Source organism: Engraulis encrasicolus, chromosome 20 (genome assembly GCF_034702125.1).
Source record: "Engraulis encrasicolus isolate BLACKSEA-1 chromosome 20, IST_EnEncr_1.0, whole genome shotgun sequence".
NCBI classification, from domain to species: Eukaryota; Metazoa; Chordata; class Actinopteri; order Clupeiformes; family Engraulidae; genus Engraulis; species Engraulis encrasicolus.
This window is the reverse complement of record NC_085876.1, coordinates 15,282,753-15,308,612: the sequence shown is the minus strand read 5'-3', so window position 1 is coordinate 15,308,612 and position 25,860 is coordinate 15,282,753. Positions and strand designations below refer to the sequence as shown.

Sequence of the window (25,860 nt, the reverse complement as noted above, 5' to 3'; positions counted from 1 at the left end):
GTGCGGGCCAGAGGAGCCGACTGGATGAATACCACTACCACTACACTGAGTTTGAGTCCAAGTCAATCCTGCTCAGTTCTCGGACGGCTTTGTGAAAGGACAAAATCTTTCTCAGAAAGCTTTCATCCTAACCTGTTGGTGCTGACAAGATGAGAGATGAGAGCTGTGAAAGACTCTGTGGTGCTAGACAGGGCTGTAGTCAAGTCCACCTTTGTAGAGTCCAAGACCAGAATAGTCAAGTCCGAGACAAGTCCGAGTTTTCAAAGAGGTTTGAGTCTGAGACAAGACCGAGTCCAAAAACATTCGAGTCCAAGTCAAGTACGAGTCACATTTCGGTCAGTTTTAAACAATGAAAAGGATGAATAACAATAAAGCGGATGTTTGAAGGTAACCATATGCCATGGATGTGAAGACAAACTTGTATGTTGTTGGATTTCAAGCTCCACTCTAGAATTTATGGTTGCCAATGTTCTAAATAAAATAAAGACAGACCCGGTCGAGTCCAAAAGCTCAATTTGGCAAGACCAATGTCCGAGTCCAAGCAAGGTCCAAGTCCATAAAAAAACAAACTTGAGTCCGGACTCAAGTACTACAGCCCTGCTGCTAGAGCTGCTTAAGCCAGACACTGAGGATGAGTGTGTAGGTGAGATGGGGTCAGGGCTTACCTTAACCCCTGAGGGCAGAGACTATGTTATAACCTTACTGTCATCAAAAACTGTAATAGCTATGTCTTAATCTGCCACTTAAGGCTCTCTGTGCTGTCATAGCAATGTTGTTATGATGTAGTATAGTTGAGTGAATAGGCCCGCCGGCGACCCCATCTGCAGTAAGAGGCTACGGTGTTTAGAGATTCCCCCCTCCCGCCAATATATTTTTTCTCTTCAATTGTTCATAAAAACCTTGCCTCATTGGGATTAAATATTTTCAAATACTTCACATAGTACACAGTTCATTCAAGTTTATTCAAGGTTCTTTGCTTCGGTAGCCTCATATTGTGCACCGTTTCACCAGTGGTATGCTGTAATAGCCATCGAAAAGACTTAACTACGAGGGGTACTACACTTAATTATACAGAGCCTTTAGTAATTCAATTTGTACATACGACTTAGTCATGGTCATACTGATAACAGCAAATGTGTATGCCATGCCATGACACATTAAGACATCCTGACACATCAAAGTAATGTAATTAAATGTTTGCAAGTGCTACCTGCTAACATATGGTTTACATTTTTGCAGGTTTGTTACGGGTTAGACTGGTTTGACTGGTGCACATGGAACACCGTTGGTTATGAGAAACTGCAGCCACGCGGCCAGTTGGTACGTAAGTCTCTTCAATTCACACCATTGTCTTACGTAAAACACCATAATTATACGGAAGTCAGGCCATTATGCTAAACTTCATAAAACATTTACGTAACAATTACGTAATTACATAATAGTAAATGTAATGATACATAATTATTATGTACAGGAAGTATGCCAATGGCCTGAGGATAAAGACACAGACCACTATTAAGACATTTGTACTTAATGTATTACAACTATAAAATGTGCAGTAAACTATTTGTTAACTATTTGTTAACCATTTATAGCGGAAGGTTATTGTGAAGTGCTGCTGATTTTTTTCTCACCCAGGCGTTTTTTTTACAGATACAGATATCATGCCAATTACGGAACAACATAAAACACTTATGTAATATGCTTAAGAAAGGAAAGCCTACATAATAGAGATGTCAATGGCCTGACGATATTGTTTTTTTTTTCTCACTCAGACTTTGGATTTGCAGTTACGGAAGTCATTTATGTAACACATTTAAAGAAAGCCTACTACTATTCTGCACAGTAGAGATGGTCAATTGTCTGAGGACAAACAGCCCACCATTATTGCTTTTCTCACCCAGACATTGGATTTGCTTGCGTTGCGTCTATCTCTGACAATTGGGCTAAGTAGTAAGCCAGACCGCTGACTGTCACTCAGTGTGATGGATGATGGAGGGTGATGGTGTGCTCTTTGCTTCAGAACTTCTAATGCGACATGGGATTAATCACGTCTAATGCAGTGGCCATTGAGTTCCTCTCTCTCTGGGTCTGCGTGTACTACAGTGGTTTGGCTCGAAATCACTTCCCGCAAATCACTACAGTAGTGTCAGGAAATACTTTTTGAAAACATGAAGTCAGCAATGGTGTCAATGAAACGACAGGAAAGAGACATTACATTGCATTGTATTTGGAAGATGCTTTTTAACCAAAGCAACTTACAATATAGGACATAAAAATAGGCAACAACATTAGTAGATACAAAGTGAATAGGAAATATACAGAACAACAAGTGCAGATGCTAAGTCAGGTTAGTTTGTTTAAGTACATTAGCACAGGGTTATGTAGAGTACACACACATACATACACAGCATGCCATAGAGTCTACCCCAGGACCGGGCCAGCTCAAGCAATAGGCTAGTGCAGTACAGGGGTTGGGCAAAATAATGGAAACACCTGTCATTTTAGAGTAGGAAGTTTCATGGCTCAAGTGGACCAGCCTGTTGGCCAATCTTCCTTAATTGCACATTGCACCAGTAAAGTTAAGTGTGAAGGTTCAGTTAGGAGGTTAAGAGCACAGTTTTGCTCAAAATCTTGCAATGCACACAACTTTATGGGTGACATATCAGAGTTCAAAAAGGAGATTTTCTTGGTCCACGTGTAACTGTTGCATCTTTTAAAGAGACAGCAAGTCTTTGTGATGTATCAAGAACAGTATCCAAGATAATGTCTGCATACCACCAAGAAGGATGAACCACATCCAACAGGATTAACTGTGGATGCGAGAGGAGACTGTCACCCATAACGTTGTGTGCATTGCAAAAAGGTGTTTCCATTATTTTGTCCAACCCCTGTAGATAGCCATGAAAGAGTACAAGTACATACACAACATGCCATAGAAAAGAGACAATGCATGAAAAGGTGAGAGAGGATAAATTGTAGACTTTCAGGTTTCATTTGAACAACTGGATGATAGGCTCATAGTCCCAGTGTCAATCAGAGTTCAGAAAGTAAAAGCTCTGCCACATTTCCCTTCAAATACAGATGACTTCACCTTTCCTGTCTGAATTAAAGCTGGTTGGATCAAATTTGTGGCAGGATTTTTACTGAATCTGTTCTGAATCTGAAACAGTTTTGAGGACTTTAAGGTTATAACATAGGCTCTGCACAAAGGGGTTAATATGACAGAATAGAACACCTTTCATCTCTTGGACCTTGGGCCTGAGTCATGACTGTATCAGAAAAATAAACTTCATTGTGGTTCCACATTCATTACTTAAGTGATTCTAAGTCATTTAAATGTGTACTTTTTTGACCGCATCTCCACAATCAAGTCCCCTCTTACCTTGCCTTGCCTCACTGTCCTACTGCTTATTGTCACACTTGCCTTACTGTGTTACTCTGTCTCCCCTTTCCCTGTAATGTACCTTGCCCAGGCAGGTCCCCAGATGTGTGTGGAGGGTGCTTTCCTGTGGGCGCTATGCTGGCGAGGTCTGCTTCTCCTATGGGTGGTGGCGGTGGGTCTAGCGTCCTCGGCTGACTCCCTGTGGCCCTGTCCCCAGCGTTGCGAGTGCTACGCTGAAGCGCTGATGGCCAACTGCTCCAGTCGCCGCCTGTCGTCCGTGCCACAGGAGGGCATTTCCGGGGACACCCAACGCCTCGATCTTTCCCGCAACCGTCTGAAGGCCTTGGGCCGACGGCAGTTCTCTGGGCTGGGTCAACTGAGGGAGCTGGACCTGAGCGACAATTTCCTGTCGTCGATCGAGGTCGAGGCTTTTCTGGGCCTCCAGAACTTGCTCACGTTGCGCTTGTGTCGCAACCGGCTGAAGCTCATCACCGTGGGGGTCTTCTCAGGGCTGTCCAACCTCCGCCTGCTGGACCTCAGCGAGAACGAGATCATCGTCTTCCTGGATTACACCTTCCGGGACCTGGCGCGGCTCCAGCGCATGGAGCTTGCCGAGAACGACCTTCTGTTCATCTCCCAGAAGGCGTTTGTGGGGCTGTCCAACCTCCAGGAGCTCAACATCAACCGCTGCAATCTCACCCGCACACCAACGGAGGCGCTGTCACAGCTGGGAGGTCTGGTGAAGCTGCGTCTGAAGAGGCTGGCCATCACCTTGCTACCCAACAATGCCTTCCAGCGGCTGGGTCGTCTGAGGGAGCTGGTGGTGTCGCACTGCCCCTGGTTGGAGTCCCTGGCGGGGAACAGCCTATTGGGCCTGAACTTAACCTCTTTGACCCTCAGCCACTGTAATCTCAGCATGTTTCCCTACACGGCACTCCACCACCTGGTCTATCTGCGCTACCTGGACCTCTCCTACAACCCCATTGGCTCGGTGCAGGGGAACTTGCTGGGGGACCTTCTGAGGTTGCAGGAGCTGTATCTGGTCGGAGCGAGCCTCTTCCAGGTGGAGCTGCAGGCCTTCCACGGGCTGGCGTACCTGCGTCTCCTCAACGTCTCGTCCAACGAGCTCGTGACGCTGGAGGAGGGCGTTTTCCACTCTGTGGGGAACCTGGAGGTGCTGAGACTGGACGACAACCCGCTGGCGTGCGACTGTCGCCTGCTGTGGGTGATGCGTCGCAGGCTTCGCTTGAGCTTCGACGGTGCGCCCCCGACCTGCTACACCCCATTGCAGGTGCAAGGCAGGACGTTTCAGGACTTCGCCGAGTCCGAGATGCCCGGACTGTTCACCTGCCGGCCCCCTCGGATCGTCAGCCGCAGGCCGCAGGAGATTCGCGTGGAGGAAGGGCACACGGTGCCGCTGGTGTGCAAGGCCAACGGCGACCCCGTGCCCTCCATCGTGTGGCTGGGCCCGAAACGCACCCGGCTCTCCCCGACGGGCAGGATACGAATCCTTCCGGACGGTTCTCTGGAGGTGCGTTACGCCCAGGTGCACGACGCGGGCACCTACCTGTGCATAGCGTCCAACGCAGCAGGAAATGACACCTTTCCTGTGTCCTTGCGAGTACGTGGGCTGCCGGCGGGCCGCAACCGCTCGGCCTCCTACTTCCTGGACGGGTGGAATCTGGTGACCTCACCAACGACCACCGTCAACGGCTCCTCGCAGAACACAAAACCGTACCCCTTTGACACAAAGACGCTGTTCATTGCCGTGACGATGGGTTTCCTGTCTTTCCTAGGCTCCGTTGCCATCTGTTTTGTCCTAGTCTTCCTCTGGAGCCAGAGCAAAGGCCAGATCAAGCACACGGCCCACATCGACTATGTGCCCCGCTCGACTGGTGGTGGCGGTGGCACCTCAACAGAGCCCAGCAAGTTTACCATGAAGCTCATTTAAGGAAATTAGTTGTTTTTTTTGTTGTTGTTTTTTTTTTACTTTTGTTTACTTTTTAGATGTTCTTTTTGTAAGACTGCCAAACAGACCCCTTATCCATCAAATAACAACTTTGTTTCTAGTCAGATATTCATGAGAAAAAAAATAATATAATATAATATAATATAATACAATATAATATAATATAATATACTTTGTACCTATGGTTAATTGTCCTGAGCTTCTGATGTTAATTCTGCGGGACCGTACCGTAGGAAGCTAAGGACAGTTCTGCAACGTCAAGCTTTACGTTTCCTGGAAGAGGCTGGGTATGATCAGACATTGATTAGATTAGACTAGACACACAGGAAGAGAGCTCAGCCTGTGGCATGACACTACTGGTGGCTGGTTACCACTCAAGTCTTATAAGACCACAGTAGTTTGCGTGGGCTGTGATGTTCATTCATGGCCGTCCGTGCCTGTAAGCCTATACAGTAGGAGTGAGTGAACTACACTGGTTGTTGTTGTCATGAATTAAGCCTACGCAAGCCTACATATGGCTGGGCCGAAATGTAAAAGGCTCAGCCATCAGTAAGGAAAAAAAAGTTGTTTGAGAAAAAACAAACAAACAAACAAACACACAAAAAAAACCCTGTTTTGCCTCTGATTATGGCGGAGATGGGGAGGATAAAAGATAGCTTTGGCCGTCACGTGACCCTGGCGAAGAAGAAGAATTCTGATTGGAGGGCAACTTTTGCAACTGGGCAGCCATTGGAGGGAGGGGGGGGTTTAGTGTCCGTCTATTTTGCCCCCCCCTGAGGGCTTTATTGTGCAGACGTGCACTTCCACAGCCGCTGATAGACAGGATTAAATCTGGGATTACAATCCCAGGAGTGTAGGCTATATATGATGGGGGAGTGGCCCCATGCTAAAGCTGGACTGGGACTGGGAAGTGTCATTCATGTTTTTTCTGAATGAAGTTGTCACGTGTACACGTGTACACATATTTCTTCCTTTTTTCTTTTTTATTCATGTTGCTGTTGAGACCAAATCGACTCCACTGGAAAAGAGCTGGATTTTTTTGTATTCGCAATCACGTAACGTTGAAGAAGTTGCACAACAGTCTGTAGCAACAGTGGTATGAATAAACAATGAATTACATTTTTTTGTGAGCAATGGATTTATTTGCCCACTGTCTGACATCCTGTGATACAATTATGATGAAGCATTACAAGAAGCTTTTATTGAGAAAAAAAAGAACATTTTTCTTTTTGTACTGCTGATGATGTGTAAAGAATACCGGCAATAATTGTGCGATATTACACCCTGTTCTGCACGTTTATGGTTTTCTTTGCAACACTAATTACAGTCCTACTATCACATAGCCTACCAAACGTCTCTATTGCATGTCCTGAACCCCTTTTTTATCACTGCAGGATTGCCCCACAACTATCCACAAACGTTTTCAATGGTTGCACAATAGTAACACTAACTGTAAATTGCATACTGCTATGGTACTGTATTGCTGAAGATTCTGCACATTCCAACACTTTTAAACTGCCAAAATAAAGTAAAGTTAAAATGATTTAATTCCATACTGTACACGTTGTCGCTCTCTGTCCTGAGGTTCTTAACATTTCTAAATTTGAATATTTTTCTCATTGTTTCTCACAAACAGCAACTTTGTCTCCCTTCTGTTTGTATGAAATTTATATGTGTAGGCTAATATACTACTCTCACAATAAGTGATGGGCACCCTAGATTCATTAGTTACACTCCAGTGCCACAGTTTCCAAATGACATGTTTTTACCTGTCCAATTCAAGCAGGTGATCATTCCACCAGGGCTGTGTTTCCCATTAACAGTGCTTCGTAGCCTTACGTGCATCCTTTATGATTGATTCTCTGCACGTTCTTAGATTGTCTACGCCTGCTTCCCAAAGACACACGTACGTGAGCACGCGTGCACAGTCTTTACGATCGTTCGTAGAGTTGCTCTTAAGGACTGCTGTCCACATTTGTGGAACTGAAGTAGCCTCCGTCAAACAGTCTGGCGAAAGCTAAGAGGAATCTGTCTCCACGGAGGGTGGGGGATGGTCTGATCTTAATCTGCCATTTCAATTCATTAGAGTTCCGAAATCAAATGAAAACTCGTGTTGTGTTTTATTAGCATGATTGTTACGATATAGCTTTGCAAAAGCATACAAATAACAATTGGACAGGTAAGAATAGGCCATTTGGAATATGTGCCACTGGATTGTAGCCTTACTGGTTAATCCAGGTTGCCCATCACTGCTCACAATGTTCAAGGCTTTGTGATGCGACCTGGAAGGCCGTATTTTGCAAGATTGCATTTCTGCCCACAGACTGCAGACTAGAGTCTTCATTTGCATGAATGTGAATATTTCATGAATTTGAATATTTCATTTGAACATGTTGCATAGTGCTGTATAGCCTCATGATGCATGCCGATTCTGACAGTGGAATGCTGTAACAGTTGTTGAAAAGACTATGACAAAGACTATGACAATGACTAGGACTATGACTTTACACAGGGCCTTTACGACTTAGTCATTGTCATTTTGTTAACAACTGATTTAAAACAGGGCCCATGTCTTAAAGGGTTAACCTGACACGACCCCTGAATGGACATGACTGTTGTTATAAGGTTGCTGGTACCAGATTGTCAATGACCAAGTCATAATATATTAAAACGTATGGCATGCAAAGAAAAATAATTTTATTTGATTACAAAACTGAGCAGGGGATGCAATGGTAGTAGCCAGGCAGTGCCCGCCTAGTGACACAACACCTTCAGCGTTGCCACTAGTCAGTTCAAGAGCAATGCAAGTACTTTCTAAGCTCCCGAAAAAAAACGGGACCTCCTCTCACTTTGTCGGCAAGCAAACAACCATTAGCAAAGCAAGGGAGACTTGTCAATCATGCGGTTTGGGAAATGTTAACTGTTATGCTCTTGGTCAGACCAATTCTCGAAGAGATTTGAAAGTCGATGATAATCAGGCTACAGTGGTAGTGCTGTACTCGGAGGGCCGGCTTAAATTATACAATAACTGGCACTGAGTCAACGCTACTACTCTCCTCTATTCCACTGACAGATTTCCTCTCAGATCTGCCCCCTTTTGCACCAGTGGTGTCGATGTCACACACACACACACGCGCACACACATTCTCTCTCTCACACACACACTCACAGACACACAGACACACACACACACACACACACACACACACACACACACACACACACACACACACACACACACACACACACACACACACACATTCTCTCTCTTTCTCACACACACACACACACGCACGCACGCACACACACACACACACACACACACACACACACTCACAGACACACACACACACACACACACACACACACACACACACACACACACACACAATCTCATTGCGTTAAACTCAAATCCCATAACCTCTATTGTCCTTTAGTCGTTTGGGTCCCTGACTGGCATTGTCATCGCGCAGGAGAGACAAAATTTAATCACAAGTCTTCAAAAGCCTTCATGATCTCATTTCTCTGAAGTGTGTGTGTGTGTGTGTGTGTGTGTGTGTGTGTGTGTGTGTGTGTGTGTGTGTGTGTGTGTGTGTGTGTGTGTGTGTGTGTGTGTGTGTGTGTGTGTGAGAGAGAGAGCGGCTACATTGCCACATTTCTGTTTATCTGTTTTCATGGAAGTACTAAATTGCAGGGTCCAGCAAACTTCTGATTAGATACTAGCTAATATGATATACACAACAATAGAGCTGATCTGACAACCACTCTAGTCGGCAGTGAAGACATAACAGTGTGGATTTGATATCACATTATTATTGGTGAACATAGGCCTACCAAAGATCCTATGTACAGTGCTGTACTTTAGAAAAGTGTTTGGGGATGTCCTGAGGGAACCCATCTTTATGTTTTTTGGATATTGCCTGCCAGATCCATGCCTATTGAAGAGTAGCCCCCCCACCCCCCATCCCACCCCACCCCACCCCTGAAATTTCAGTTGGAAAGTTGGGGAATGGACAATTGATTTAATGTCAAATCACAGCACATAACATAATGCAGGTGCATTGAGTGTAATGTGTAGCTAACTGTAGTAGCTAAATGAATGTCTGAGAATGTATCAGCAAAACAGTTCATGCTTTCATTCTTTCTTTCTTGATGTTTTTAGTTTAATTTAAAGGAGACACGTTCTACAATACCTATTTATAGTTTACCAATAATCCACACACAGATTTCAGTAGTAAACTCAAGTGAACTTAAAAAACCCGGACTATAAAATGGTCCATGACCCTTCCCCTTCCCCGTGTCCCAGAGAAGCATCAGTGTGCACGTGTGCATCAACAAACTGCTTCATTCCGGAAGCTATATGCTGATGCATGATGCTCGTTCTGGAAGCTACAGGGCAGGCCGAAGCATGATGTTCTGATTCTGCTGGAGTGGTCAGTCAGGCATTCCTGTATTCGGACCACATTCTCGCACTGTCACTTTGTACGGATGAACTTTACATTCTGATGTGATTGCTTTGGGCAGCTAGTGCATATGCATTCACCCCACCACCACTAGCGCAAAGCTTTTAACCAAATCCTCTTTTGATAATGGAGATGTAGAGAAGTAGGGAAAACACACACACACACACACACGCACACGCACACGCACACACACACACACACACACACACACACGCTCACACAGACACACACACACACACACACCGGCTCACACACACACACACACACACACACACACACACACACACACACACACACACACACACACACACACACACACACACACACACACACACACACACACACACACACACACACACACACACACACACACACACACACACACACGATTCCTTAAAGAGAGGGGCTTAACCATTAAGTCCCAAACAACGTACATGTCAAATGGAAAGATTACCAGTCTGGCCTGCTCTTTTTCAGATGCATGTGACCGTTCATTCAAATGTAGTTTCTGAAACTGCCTTACATTTGTATTAACGGCTCTCAGGGTTGTGATATATTTATTTATTTTTGAGATGGAAAAAAGGAAAGAAAGGTCAATGCGTTTGTCAGTTCTGAGAATTGCTAGTAAAGACCCTGGAGTTGTAAGTTGCTTTGAAGGACGGCACCACATACGTTTCTTACCAGAATTCATGTTGCCCATTCACAAATGCTACCCTTTTCATGAACAGTTACTGTACCACCACCGTCAAATTCTAAGTATTCATTATGGCTGGGAAAATTGCACTTTTCATTCTTGAAAAGGGGGATCATCTCCATTGTCCACCATCTTAGACAGTGCATCTTTCACTAGTCTGTTTGAGAATAAGTTTGGTGACCAAAAACTGAAACAGATGTCTGTAAATTCATCACTTTCAAAATTACATACATTTTAATTACGTACAGATTTAAAGTGTGCATATATTTTCTTGGGACACCCTGTAGTAATGCCTTTTTGCAACCACAGAAGGTTCAAACAGTGTTAACTGTCCTCTCTTCTCTTTTCCTAAAATATTTGTATATATTTTTTGTTCTTGCCTCGTCTTGGCTGCACTACCCTCCTCCAGGGCAGATTAATGCACCCACGCAGGGACGGATTAATGCACAGGCTAGATATGGCTGCAGCCTAAGGGCCCCCACCTGCCAGGGGGCCCCTGATTAACCAAAAGTGAAAAAAGAAAAAAAGATGCAATATTCAAAAGTACATCTTTTTTGTTCAGTACAGTTAGTAAACATGTCATTCTTAATCCCTATTTTGTAATTACAACACTGTTTATGTAAATCTGTTGCAAAATTTGCCTCCGCGGGGCCCACAGCAACCTGTGGCCTAGGGGGCCCAGGTCATCTTAACCCGGCCCTGCACCCATGACGTCCCTTCCTGTTGCGTCGACTTGACCCTGTCTCGGGGCCAGGAGGAGAGGCAGCTGGTGGATATACTCCGATTTAGCTTGCGGACGTCAGCACATTTCTAGCGCATTGCACAAGACAAGCCATCTCAATCAGTTATTCACATTTTTGCTTCGTTAATAATTTATTTCACAGTGTCCATATGTATCATCAACATGTAATGTTAACACTCTGCGTACCTAACCCTAACTCTAAGGTAGTGTTTCTCAACGTGGGCGGTACAGCCCCCATTGAGAGTAAATGACAGCCCCCCCAGGGGACGTTGGGGAGCTCTAGGGGGGCATCGAGAAGGATACATCCGAGAGGGGGTGGTGCGTAGTTGCCATTTGGGGGCATAGTCCCATTTAATTTTGTAATGCTAAGCAGGGCATTGACAGTCTTATGATGAGGTCAAGAAGGCGTTGGGAGGCTTATAATGAGGTCAAGGGGGCGTTTGTTCCAAAAAGGTTGAGAACCACTGCTCTAAGTTAACTTGCAAGTACAAAATGTTGCATATTGTTACATGGGTTGGTACGCTGTAGCTACCTGTAACTCAGTGCTTCCCAAACTTCCTCTGCTAGGACCCCCTTTTGCACACACCATTTCGCTACCCCCAGCCCCCATTATTGCAAACGCCAAACAAAAATTGTCCGTTAATATTGCTAAATTCTTGTACTCAACCAAAAGTAGGCTTAAATCATGTCATGGCCTAAAAAGAGAGTATAGCCTACTCTTACTATTTTATGGAACAATGTTAACTATTAACCTGCATTATCCCCTGTTTTTTTATGACAAGTCCATTAATATCTAGTAATATAAGTATTGTCCACACTTCAGGATTCCCATAGATGATTGTATCAGTTTATTTACATTTTTCAGAACATGGCCCTTTGTAAAATGTACATTTCTCCATGTTCACAAAGAAAGCAGAAAGAAAAAAAAATCAACACATGATCAACCATCAAATAGTCAGTCAAAATCAATATCATCATAATAATGTGTATACATAGGTAAATATTTTTATTATTACAATTATGATAAACATTTAAAAGTAAATCTTCATAATAATTATAGTCTCATCAACATCATTTTATATAATAATAATACTCAATCTCTCACATAAAGGCATATATACACATATATTATGTATGTTTGTAAATATAAATTTACACACCATATTGATAAGACACTTGAGAAAGGACAGAGCAACATGTGTATGGCTTAGTCATGGCTGATTGGGGCAGTTATGGGCTTTGGGGGGGCTAAGGCCCCACACACTGCTCCCCCCCCCTACTCATGTATGGTATTTTAAATGCAGGGACTGAAATTCGTTCTGTGCACTGTGCAGTCACAATTACAAAATGGGAATCACTTCCAGTGATTAAAGTGTTAGCTCACTGGGTATACGGGTAGGACAGGACAGGCCACTAAACGGGAATGTCCCACACTGCTGTAGGCCTACAGGGTAGAGAAGGGGCTTAGCATTAGCATTGGCATTAGCATTAGCATTGGGTACCGCACCACCTTGGTCACCAGTGGGATAGAGAGCCAGGATAGCAGTAAGCACTGGCTGGCTGGATCTCTTATCTGACTGAAGAGATGCAATTTCCTGTGGAATACCCTCCCCTTAGGCGCAAAACATACCAAAGCCGAACGGAACGGTCGCGGGACGAACGCGGTCTTTCTGCTTAGTTTCGGCCGGTGTGTTTTTCTCTGCCTTTCACACTGACAGCGTCGGCGTGCGCGGCCAGTCCTGTTCAAAACCCTCCCCACAGCCAAAGCTAGCATGCTACTTTGCCATTCATTTGAATGAGACACCGCCGGTCGCCGGCGTGAAAAATACGCTTGAGTTCTATTTTCCAAATGCGGCGCAGCGCGGCGCCGGCTCCCACGCCGCTGATGCTCGACTACTGCCGGTTGGTGTGTAAGGACAGATATGTTTCAATGTATTTTCACCGACGCTGGTAAAAAACGCGGCCGTTCCGCAACGCTTTATCGCCCTGGTGTGTAAGACCCCTTATGCAGGGCACAGAATTGACCTTACATTACCTCAACACCCTGGACCACCGATTGATCTTATTATAGATAAAACAGAGCCATTGAGCAGATCGCCCAGCTAGCCACTTAGCCACAATACAACAGGAGACGCGGAGCTGCCCCAGTGCTGTAGGAATCCAGTGTTGCATGGAAAGCAAGGTCAAAAGAAAAGAAAAAACATAATACCATCTAATTTTCAACTTGAACTATCCACTATAACAACAAGAATTATAATACATAGGATAGCGCTGGGCGCAATCAAAGAAGTCTTTAATTATACATAATATAAACAATATTTGCAATAACCCGTCAACCAACCATTTATATGCATAAATATAGCAAAAGATGAAAATCAAATCAAACTGGCTAAGTGCTGTAAATAAATAAACAAAAAAACAGAGCTTTGACGTTGTGTCATAATGCCCAGTAAAAACATAATGGGGGCTTTGTCTCTACTCTTCATAGTTACCGGGTGAATAGACCAAGCGCGACAAGAGCGAGGCGAGGGACGGAAGTAATTGACTTTGTATTGAGTCACGCGACAAGAGCGATTGTGGAGACAAGAGGCGATTCGCGCGACAAGAGCGACAGTTTGTAGTTGAACTCCTGCCTATGTTATGCTAATGAGCTATGACGCGGTTCAGCGACCAGCCACGGCAGCCAATGACTGTATAGAGGTCAGTGACCATAGCCAATGGGAATGTTGGAATGCTTTGCCTTCTGCTTGTAACAGACATACTCTAGTCGCTTCAATCCCTCGTATCGCTCTTGCTGCACAGAAGCTGTTCTCTGTCGCTTCAATCGCGTCGCTCTTGGTCTATTCGCCCGGTTAGAAGTAGACGACATATTATGGCATGATGAGGGAGAAATTATCAAGTCTATGGAACCATCCAAATGGAAGTAATTTCTACACATCGACCATTTTCCCCACACATGATATTTGTACCACTCATGTACCATTTGTACCACTCATGCTGATTCACAGGCATTTTAAATTGTTTCCGACTTTTAATGTGTAGACTTTAGAAAGCTTTATGAAAATGTATGAAAAAAAACATTATTTTAAGCACTGAAATGATTTGTGGTGGGCGCACAGGCGAGGGGCATACAGCACCTGGCAGGGATTTTATTTTATTTTCTGAAGCTGGGACGTTAACCTCTGATGGAAAGAGCATTTGAGTTCTCAAAGAGAGAGAGGGAAGAAAACACAAAAGCCGCCCACAGTTCAAATATACCACCCTTTTACAACTAAAAAAAGTAAATATAAACGCAAAAACATACATACACACAGCATAATGCACTAATGTCACTTTGCCAACTTGCTTTTACTAATGCTGTGCTGACACTGTCAGCTCTGGTGGCACTTGGTATCGTCATGTTTATAATGCGCTGCTATTGTGGGATAGTCTAGAAAAGTTAATCTTTGCTGATACAATGTGAAATGTGTCATATGGAGAGGCAGATTTGTGAGAGAGCAGCTTACTGTAATATGCTGGTAATGGTGGCGGTAGTAGGGTTGAAGGGAGAGAGAGAGAGAGAGAGAGAGAGAGAGAGAGAGAGAGAGAGAGAGAGAGAGAGAGAGAGAGAGAGAGAGAGAGAGAGAGAGAGAGAGAGAGAGAGAGAAGGGGAGAGAGAGGTGTAGGAGGAGACACATTGAAGCAGAAAGAGAGAGATCAAGGGAAATTATGATATAGAGAGAGAGGAGGGAGGGAGAGACACACTAAGCAAAATAGAGAGGCAGTCAGAGAAGGAGGTGTTGAGATGCGGTATAGACTGAGCAGGTGCAGATGTATGGGGTACTGTATGTAGCCTTGCAGCAGAGCTCGATATACATTCATACATGCAGATAAGGACGACCCTCAGGCCGAAAAGATAGCAGATTCACATTGTTTACCTGGAAATCCATGTCTTTATGTTGAGAATTTCCTAGCCTGATTAATATCGATACAAAAACACACATCAGCTAACTAGGGACTTCATTCAGATGGCCAATGAGGAACTATATACGTACGTAGTATCAAATCACCCAAGGTACTCACTCAGGTGTATCGATGCATTCCTCTTAAATATATCCTATATTAGTGTAGAAGTCCTCTTTACACAAAAGGATATTTATTCATTGTACAAAACACTTTGTTCAAACATATTAGAGGCACGTACATGTACACACACACACATACACACACACACACACACACACACACACACACACACACACACACACACACACACACACACACACACACACACACACACACATACACACACACACACACACGCTTAGTCACACACTCGCATACACCAAACACTGACAGAAAATTAAAAACAAACAGGTAAATATGGTGAATTCAGGTAAATTGGGGAAAAAGTGGCCCAATTTACCTGAATTCATCATACTAATGTGAAATGAAAAGTTTATGTACAAATGGCGGCTAAGATATGGAAAGTGTACAGGGTCCTCTCAGGATTGGTTCCGTGCACTCCAAAAGGTACGGATTCACACAAGAGTGTCAAATGCTGTAGCCCAGATCTGTTCTGAGTGACCTCAGTTCCCCAAACACACAGAACTGAAATGAAAGTTAGATGATCAGAAAACAAGGGGGTAAATGGCTCGCCAAAGTCCTAGCGAAGAAAAAAACTAAACGTTTTTTTAAAAATCACAAAAGAAAGCAAGGTAGATAACATCGGTTCCAGTTATTGCAGCAAACCACTTGAAATTGAATGTCTGTAAAACCGAGCATTTCTAGCATATCTTCCTTGATAAAAAAAATTCTCCCCTGGTAGCAAAAAGAAAAGAAATTAAAAAAATCTTGTTGTCTTCCATGACGTCCGTATTTGGCACACTGCGGGGGAAATCACACTTGAGTTCTCCATGTTGAAAAAAAAGTGCTCAAAATCTAGCAGATTAAGTTCTTCCACTAAATAGCTCTTGACTCAAGATGTCACAGATTAGATAGCCTGCTGCTCAGATACGTCTGCCATAGCCAACAACACCCACACAGACACACACATACACAAACACACACTCACTCACGGCTCCACTATGATTTTGCCAGCCTTATACGCAGTGTCGACAACAAAGCTTTAGCAGAGACACTCAGAGCAGAGCCAATGTCCCGATGGCAGAGATGTGCATGGACAATAGCACTGTTAGTCGGTGGGTGGGGTGGTGAACGCAATACAAGGAGATAGAGGGAGAGAGAAAATCTGTCTGTGCCTGGGCCTGAGCTGGTTAAGTCTTTGTGCTTCAATCACGGGGAAGTCAGGCACTCACGAGTAACAAAGACAAAGAAAGAGCGAAGAAGTTGTGCTTTTGCCTCCATGTTGCGTGTTCTCCTCAAACACAAGTATCGCCACATACTGTACATAAGATACGTGCATCTGCAGTCCTGCATTAGGTTTTGCTTTAGCGATCCTGGTTTTGTGTGAGTTTACAATGTACACTAATGAAGTGAAAAGTTGTCTTAGTCGATAGAAATTTGTTATCGATGCTTTTTCTTGTTCGACATGAGTCCTGTAATGTTGTCTTTGGCAATCAGACTCGATATTAATTTCATGTTTTTGTTGACGATATCTTCAAAATGACCCTTTCAATATTCAACAAAGGCCTCTGTAAATTTGGCCTGTGTAAAACTTTAGAACACTTTGGATCGACTCATAGCCCCTTCTCGTGTAAACACATTTCGTATTGGATATATAATACATGCATTCAATGTTTCAATTAAAACGTGTTTTGTTGGTGACCTAATACATGGCCTGTCACCAACTCCACTAATGATGCTAAGATCTAGAAACATTAGGCTGTGTGAGGGTGTGCTTTCCATGACAATCCAAAAGCCTTAGAAATAGTTTCCCTTCTCTATACAAATTGCTTCACTTCATATGAGAATATTATGGCATTTAAGTTACATAAATGTTTTTAAGAATTCCTGTATTAATATTAGTTAATAATCTAGACTACACTACCAAAAAAGCTGATTGTCTGGGTAGAGGCTCAACATCCCATGAGAGAGAGAGAGAGAGAGAGAGAGAGAGAGAGAGAGAGAGAGAGAGAGAGAGAGAGAGAGAGAGAGAGAGAGAGAGAGAGAGAGAGAGAGAGAGAGAGAGAGAGAGAGAGTGTGTGTGTGTGTGTGTGTGAGAGAGAGAGGGACCATGTTTGAGACCGTTATTCTAGTTAAACATTCCTTTAAGCTTCAAGTTGAAATTGTATGTACTGCATGTTTATGAACTGATCTTAGAAATACTAACTGTGTGTGTGTGTGTGTGTGTGTGTGTGTGTGTGTGTGTGTGTGTGTGTGTGTGTGTGTGTGTGTGTGTGTGTGTGTGTGTGTGTGTGTGTGTGTGTGTGTGTGTGTGTGTGTGTGTGTGTGTGTGTGTGTGTGTGTACTGTATATAATGTGAGAGAAATGTCCCAATCAAACAAACATCCTCTGATGGCTTCGCTTCGTCCCAGTAAAACGAATGCAGTTAAAGTGTTAATTCAGCATTCTGCGTTCATTACAGACTGCTGTGGGACCTTAAATTGACTATCTAAGTGTTGCATTTACTACATTGTTTTACTGTGTTGCTTCTTCTTGCTTCTTTCCGTGAAGAGTTCAGTCATTGGCTCTTGAGCAGGCCAATGTGGGAGCAGAGTTCCACTTGGCACTGGGCTGGCTCTCTCCAGACCTGTGTAGTTCCGCACACCACCGCCAGGGGGCTCCACGAGTTGCACACAAAGGCCTGGTCCTTCAGAGTTCGGGAAGCTCTCCGGCCCAGAACTTGCCGATGCGATTGCAGTTTCAACAACAATGAGGTCTCGCACGGATGAGTCACACAACAACAACTGCATTGTAGACTCTACCACATACTGAGAATGGCTTTGAAGGAATTAGTTGGTAGCAAGGACAGACATAGATGAATCCAGGCCGTCCGAAGATATCCAATGCACGTCTTCCCAGGTCTAGTGAGTGGAGCTAACAAAGCTGGGGTGCATTTCTGGAAAGCGTAGCTGCTAACTTTGTAAGCTACTTTGTTGGTTGCAATGCACTTTCCCATTGGCATTACCGAAGTTGCTAACTGCTAACAACTATGCTTTCCAGAGCTACACGTGTCTGGCGAGAGTCAGGCTGTCGCGTGGCTCTACTCTACTACAGAGATCATCCTGTCCTGTTCTGTAGTGGTGAAATGCTGTGGTGACGGTGACAGAACGGAGCACTTCCCTGCCTGCTCTCACCATACCAACAGCCAACAGCCGCCACAACACCAATCATATTAACCGATGGCCTTGGCTTGGAGTGATTGTCTGGAGTGGATGATGTGTTGTGTGATGGGATGCAGCAGGGATTATTCAGATGTGGGGCTGGGCTGGGTAGGGTAGGGTGTCACTCTGTCCATTAAAAATATGTGTGTGTGTGTGTGTGTGTTTGTGTGTGTGTGTGTGTGTGTGTGTGTGTGTGTGTGTGTGTGTGTGTGTGTGTGTGTGTGTGTGTGTGTGTGTGTGTGAGAGAGAGAGAGAGAGAGAGAGAGACAGAGAGAGAGAGAGAGAGAGTGGCATAGAGAGAGAGAGTGTGACAGAGAGAGTGTGACAGAGAGAGAGAGAGAGAGAGAGAGAGAGAGAGAGAGAGAGAGAGAGAGAGACTTAAAGCAAGTGTGTGTGTGTGTGTGGCTGTGTGGCTGTGTATGCATGTGATATTAGAGTGAGCATGTGTGTGTGTGTGGCTGTGTATGCATGTGATAATTCTGTGTCCGAGTATCCGGCTTCCACTCGGCTGCAGCATTAATTAGAACTAGACTGTTACCGATGTTCCATGCACGGCGGCCCGCCTAACTCCAACCGATCGATCCATGAGCATGCCATGTCACGCCTGTCCGACCGTTTGCCCTCAGCTTTTAAACCACTGCAGTCCATTCAGGTCATTCTGCAAAAAGGGAAATAATGGACATCGTGAGCATTAAGCCGTTTCCTACAGTCACAACGAGCATCAAGGTAGTCAAGGGAATCCATTGATCCATTCAGAGCCTATTGCAGTAGCGTGACTAGGCCCTCTAAGCACAAGCAGATGTTATGGGGCCGTCCCCCACACTTCTTGCGGGGCCCTGTCTTCTAACACATTTGGGGCCCTTGCGATTCATCTCACATTTCACCCAACTACGAGGCCCCCAGCCAAAGCACATTGATCATATTTCGTAATAGCATTTTCCATCATTATTAATCTCCACGCGTGTGTGATGAAATTGTGTGTAATATGCGCAAGGCATTCTGGGATTTGGAGTTGCACCAATGAGGTTCAAACATCGTCATGACATGGGTCGTACAGGTATGTTGGCATTAGGTCAAAAATAAAAGGCTTCACTTCAGATACGGTATGTAAAAAATAATAATAAATATGTTAATACACACTTTAGGCAAACATACTGTGTGTTGTTGCACACCTAGTTGAACAAACCGACCCATCACACCTACACAGATTCACACAACCACCACCCACCCACACACAAACACAGACAGTAAGCTTGCACATGCTCACAAATTGCCTGTACATGCATGCAGCATTTTTTTTTAGCTTTTGGCTTACGAAATGTATGCAATCCCTCTCATGATAGTACATGAGGTTTTGTCTAATTGGAAAAGTGACGCCCCCAACTGTCTCACATAACCTCGTTAGATGTACTGTCATATACCATTCAACATCAGCCATGCAACATTTCCATTCTGACTTTACACAAGTATCAAGCCCCTAGGCTTGGACGACCATTTGAAACATGAAATTTAGTTATACTATGTGCCTCACTCAATTAAAAAAAAAACACAATAAACAAAACAAAACAGATTACTCCAATACTGATTGCAAGTGTGAATGCATTGATGTGTCAATGTGTAAGTATGTACGACGTAGGCCTATGCATGCATGTATGTATATATGCATGTATGTATGCATGTTTGTATGTATATACGGTATGTATGTATGTATGTATGTATGTATGTATGTATGTATGTATGTATGTATGTATGTATGTAGGAAGTATGTATGTACGTCTTTATGCATACAGTATCTGTACATTATGTGTGAACATGTATGTGAACATGAATCCATGTCAAGTCTCTAGCCTTAAGGTGATATTCCACATAGCACAGCTAGGGGGCACTGTGGTCTTTGAGCTTCTTTCCTTCCGCCTCTTCCTTTCGTCTTTCCTTTCTGTCAGTCTTTCTTTATTGCTTTCTTTCTTTCTTCCTTCCTTTCCTTCTTTCTCTCCAGTTCCATGGTTAGGCCACGCGTCCCCCAGGGAAGCCGGGCGCTCTGTCCGTGCTCCAGGTAGCTGTGCGCACCGCGTTCATGGCGATGGCCGCCGCGGAGGGGAGGCCGCCATTGTGGCTGATGAGGAGGCGTGGAGGCAGCGGGGGCAGGGCGCCGCTGTTCCAGGGGGAGCCGGCAGAGGACGTGCCCAGGGACGAGGGCCCCGACCCCGGGGTGCCCCCCGGCACGTGGCAGGGGTCCACGACGGAGCCAAGGGAGGAGTATGGCTCTTCCTGAGGAGGGGGTGTTACACAGATGGGGGATGGGTACCAGAGGAGAGGGGTGTTACAGATGGGGGATGAGTACCAGAGGAGAGGAGAGGGGTGGGATGGGAAGCAGGGGAGAGGAGAGGGGTGGGATGGGAAGCAGGGGATGGGGGAACAGGAGATGGAGGGAGGGAGAGGGGTGTTACAGATGGGGGATGGGTACCAGAGGAGAGGGGTGTTACAGATGGGGGATGGGTACCAGAGGAGGGGGGTGGGATGGGAAGCAGGGGAGAGGGGTGTTACAGATGGGGGATGAGTACCAGAGGAGAGGGGTGTTACAGATGGGGATGGGTAGCAGAGGAGAGGGGTGTTACAGATGGGGATGGGTACCAGAGGAGAGGGGTGTTACAGATGGGGATGGGTAGCAGAGGAGAGGGGTGGGATGGGAAGCAGGGGAGAGGAGAGGGGTGGGATGGGAAGCAGGGGATGGGGGAACAGGAGATGGAGGGAGGGAGAGGGGGTATTATAGATGGGGATGGGTATAGGATGGGGAGGAGAGTGTGTGAGGTGGTGTTTGAGATTAGGAAAGAAAGGGGCAAAAAGACGAGAGAGAGAGAGAGAGAGAGAGAGAGAGAGAGAGAGAGAGAGAGAGAGAGAGAGAGAGAGACAGAGAGAGAGAGAGAGACTTAGAGCGAGTGTGTGTGATGTAGATGTTTTCAAGGGGTTAAGGAAGAGGAGACAGGAATGAGGGGGCAAAAATAGATGGATGCATAAGCAGATTCAGATAGAGATGGAAATATATTGAGATAGAGAAGAGAGAGAAAAGTTTGAGGAAAGACAAGGACACGTGAGGTGGTGAAGTGAGAGGGGTTGGATCCAAAAAAGATTGAATGTGCAATGAAGATGAGGAAGAAGAGACCTCAAGAGTGTGTGTGAGGGAGAGGGGTGTGGGTGGGGGGCGGGTGATGTTTTTCAAGGGGTTTAATCAGAGAAGAATAGAGAATTAAAATGAATGGGTAATAGATAGATGGATATGGAGAGAGAGAGAGAGAGAGAGAGAGAGAGAGAGAGAGAGAGAGAGAGAGAGAGAGAGAGAGAGAGAGAGAGAGAGAGAGAGAGCAAGGGCGAGGGAGGGAGGGAGAAGGGGATGTGAGGTGGTGTATGGAGAGGAGTTGAGCAAAGAGGAAGAGAGAACAGGCATGAGGGGGTGGAAAGATAGATAGATAGATATAGATAGATATATACAGTATGTAGAAATCCCAGAGAAACGAAAGGGCAAAGATGGAGAAGAAGGAGGGAGAGAAGAAAAAAGGAAAAATATATAAGGTAAAAGAAAAGAAGAGAGAAAAAAAGAAAGAAAAAAGAAAAAAGAAAGAAAGAAAGAAAGAAAGAAAGAAAGAAAGAAAGAAAGAAAGAAAGAAAGAAAAGAAAGAAAAAAAGGCCATTACTGAACAGTGGACTGTGCCCCGCTCGTAAGGAGGGGAATAGAGAAACGAGGCAAAGAGGAAAGCCCCGAGGAGGACCGCATTTGAGATGAGAGGGAGGGGAGAGTCATGACTGCTTCCCTGTGATAAAACCTGCTTATCCCCAAACTCAAGGAGATTGAGTTATTATCATCATCATCATTTTTCACGGTCTACCACAATAATCCTTCATATGATGAAGATATAGTATCAATACGATATACATAAGGGTGGTTTTTATGTTTTATGTTTTTATGTGATCTGCAGGCTTAGTGTGTTTAGGGCAGAACTTCCTGTTGTCGCTTGTCGTAATCTTGTTTTGATGTTCTTGGTGACACAAAGAACAAAAAAGACTCAAATGTGAAGGTGGATTGACATACACATTCATGTCCGTGCACACATGTATATAGCATCTTTTATTTCATGGTGTGTTTCATTGCTTCAGATGTGTGATGGTAAAACAGCCCGATGCCACAAAATGTACAAGAAAATGGATTTGAATTATATTGGTTACTGGCCAAATGACAAGTGATAAAGACACATGATCTGCTGTGCATTAGTCCTTTTGTCAACATCTGATAAAAGTCCTCATGCATTCGGTTTCGGCAAAAGACGTTTCTTGCAACCATAGTAACAGAGCTCTAGGTTGGCACAGTGCAAGCATATGAAAGTATAAATGCAGTGCAATCACTTGAAATAGACCTTATCAAAAGACATGTGTTATTAGCCTCTCAAGGATAGATTCAGATGGATGTCAGTCACCATCACAGAATTACACTGATAAGGATTCATGGACAAGACTGATCCATTTAGGAAATGTTGCATGGCATGGATGGTCACGACAGACCCAGCAGAGGTGTCACGACAACAGAACATATATCCATTTCCCAAATAAATAAATAAACAAAGCAATGGACACGTCTCAGTGCATTGTCACTCCCGAAACAATGTGACATGGTTTGATTGTGGACCAACATTCAGCCCTACTATGCATTGATTACACATTGGCTACGTTTACATGACATGAGACATTTAATTCAGAATGAACTCACTTTAATTCTGAATAAAGTTTAATTCCGCTTTGAAAACGTCATGTAAACACTTCACAATTCGAAATTACCTGTAAATGAAAGCTCAAAGTATACTCGACAGAACTATTTAATTCTGAATTAAAAACGTCATGTAACCGTACCAATTGAAACATTGGGATTTGTATTCAGTAGTAAATCTGTTGTGTTTGAGGAGTGAGAATGCACCTGGGTACCGTATTTAAAATGGATACACTCAGATAATATTACAGAGACGGGCAAACATTCATTCAAATAATCAACAAAACATGTTGTGAAATGAAAACAGTGTCATGTACAATAATAATGAACTTCCGTTGTCAGGTATGGTAACCAGGTAGGGACCACATTATTTTATTTTTTTTCAAATGAGCTAGATAAAATCCCTGTTATCCCGTTAATATTACTTATGTGTGTTAAAGGGGAGGTCCAGTTTTTTTAACATTGAGGCCATTTTCTGAGTGGTCTGCAATGTTTTAGAGTCTCCCTCACCGTTTATTTCATGTTTGCTGCAGTCTCTGTTATTTGGCTGATTTGGATTTGATCTCAACCAGCTTTAGAATGGCCGTCTATGAGCACCTGCAACTCTGTTCTTAAAATCACCTTTAACATTTGTTTTCGAAACTCTACAGCTCACAAAGTGGTTAGGGGTGTTCACTAGGAGTCCCTAACAAGTTTCAAGGCGAAATTTGGCTTCTGTCATTTTTTATTTGCCATTTTGTGAAAGAAAGTGAAAGTGAAAGTGAAACTTAATTTACAAATTGCTACATAAAACACACATAAAACATGACAGATGCCATATTTCGCTACAAAAATTGCTAAGGAACACCAGTGAATACTGTTGAACACTTGCTGAGTTGCATACTCTTCAAAACAAATGTTAAAGGTGATTTTAAGAACAGAGTAGCAGGTGCCCATAGACGGCCATTCTAAAGCTAGTTGAGATCAAATCCAAATCAGCCAAATAACAGAGACTGCAGCAATCATGAAATAAACGGTGAGGGGGACTCTAAAACATTGCAGACCACTCAGAAAATGGCCTTAATGTTAAAAAAACTGGACTTCTCCTTTAAGTAAGGGCACAGAACATAGTGCATCTAGCAATTCCATGAATTCAGTGTAGGCTAATGTACTAGACCACAGTAATGCTACTATAAATATATCTTTGAAGCATGTTGGTTCTTTAGATGTGCAATACATACTTGTCTGCAACTGTCTATGTGGCAGCTGCTTTATATTAACGAAAAAATGCTTGGCCAGATAACAAATGTTTTGGGCTTACAGTCTAACGGAGCGAAGTGTAACGCACCACCTCAACAGGCAACCGGGACCCTTCAAATTGACACACGCTTCCCAGAATGTTATTTTGAAATCGACAAACAGGGCGTGCTATTTTAAAGCTAGCATGCTGTGCGTGTGCAGCCCAGTGAATCATGATCTGACCTACTTTTAGCTGGATGTGATTGGCATGGAGTATGATAGAGTACACCTGCAGAGTGATACACCTGCAAATAGCGCAGCTTTGCCAGTCCGATGACGCGCTGCTGCTCACGCCTGTCACCACGGAGAGAGAGACGCCACATCAGCTCTCATCTCTGAGCCCTTGGCCCTGTTCACACATATACCTGGATATCTGTTGTTGTCCTGGATTGTGCGTGGCTGGACTTCTGTTGTTGTTTGTCATTTTTCATTACCGGTACACATAAACTGTAGTACATTGTTTGTACTGTACGTATACTATATATAGGCCTACACACCCAGTGAAGTCCAGAAAAGGCAGCTGAGATTTTGATACAAGCCTCCCTTTTGGCGGTCTGTTTTTTTAAGCGGTTGTTCTTACATAAACTGTAGTACATTGTAGTACTGTAATACATTGTTTGTACTGTATACTATATAGGCCTATACACCCAGTGAAGTCCAGAAAAGGCAGCAGAGATTTTGATACAAGTCTCCCTTTTGGTGGTCTGTTTTTTATAAGTGGTTGGTCTTACATGTAGACATACACAGACGTACTGTATCTGTGAAAATATCAAATTATTAATATAAAATATATAATTAATAATTAATATAAAATTACAGGGCCGGAAGTGTCACAAATGTCAATGTGCTGTAAAATGATGCCTTTTTCCTTTTACATGGAATGGCTATCGGGATTCATTATACAGTATGTAATGGCAGTCATTATGTTACTACATCACGCTCGTTTCACTGATGACTTACGGTTATTTAGGTACAGGGAATTGTCCCTAGGGGAACGTCCCATAGGAGAATGTAGGGGAATTCTCATTTCTCATTTCTTCAAGGACACTTCAGTTTCACAGAGCGTTAGTCATTTACTCCCCCCACACACTTTTGACTGATCACATGGAAAGAAAAGGTCGAAGCCTCAACACGAGTAGCTTATTCAGTATCTAACGACACCGCTAAATATATTTCTAGGTATTTTCTATTCATATTTCTATTTCCCAGCATGTCCCATTTACTCCTTGACATGAATACTACACGTTAAGGAAAACAAGCTACCTCATATAATAACCATACAGTCAATCAACAGTTACGTAAGGTTGTGAT

At 43.9% G+C, this 25,860-nt stretch overlaps 2 protein-coding genes across 2 annotated transcripts in view; one reads left to right on the top strand and one right to left on the bottom strand.

Annotated features, from left to right (window-relative positions):
• The first annotated feature begins 2,949 nt into the window (after positions 1-2,949).
• lingo4a (leucine rich repeat and Ig domain containing 4a) lies at positions 2,950-5,336 on the top strand. Its single transcript, XM_063186165.1, has 2 exons — positions 2,950-2,961; positions 3,477-5,336. Exons 1-2 carry the CDS (start codon positions 2,950-2,952, stop codon positions 5,334-5,336), a joined length of 1,872 nt encoding a protein of 623 aa, XP_063042235.1.
• Positions 5,337-20,522: 15,186 nt separating this feature from the next.
• The window catches only part of syngap1a (synaptic Ras GTPase activating protein 1a), a 62,243-nt gene continuing 56,905 nt past the window's right edge, over positions 20,523-25,860 (bottom strand). The window contains exon 21 of the mRNA XM_063186164.1: positions 20,523-20,786. Coding sequence (XP_063042234.1) covers positions 20,523-20,786 — 264 coding nt within the window. The remainder of the gene's footprint in view (positions 20,787-25,860) is intronic.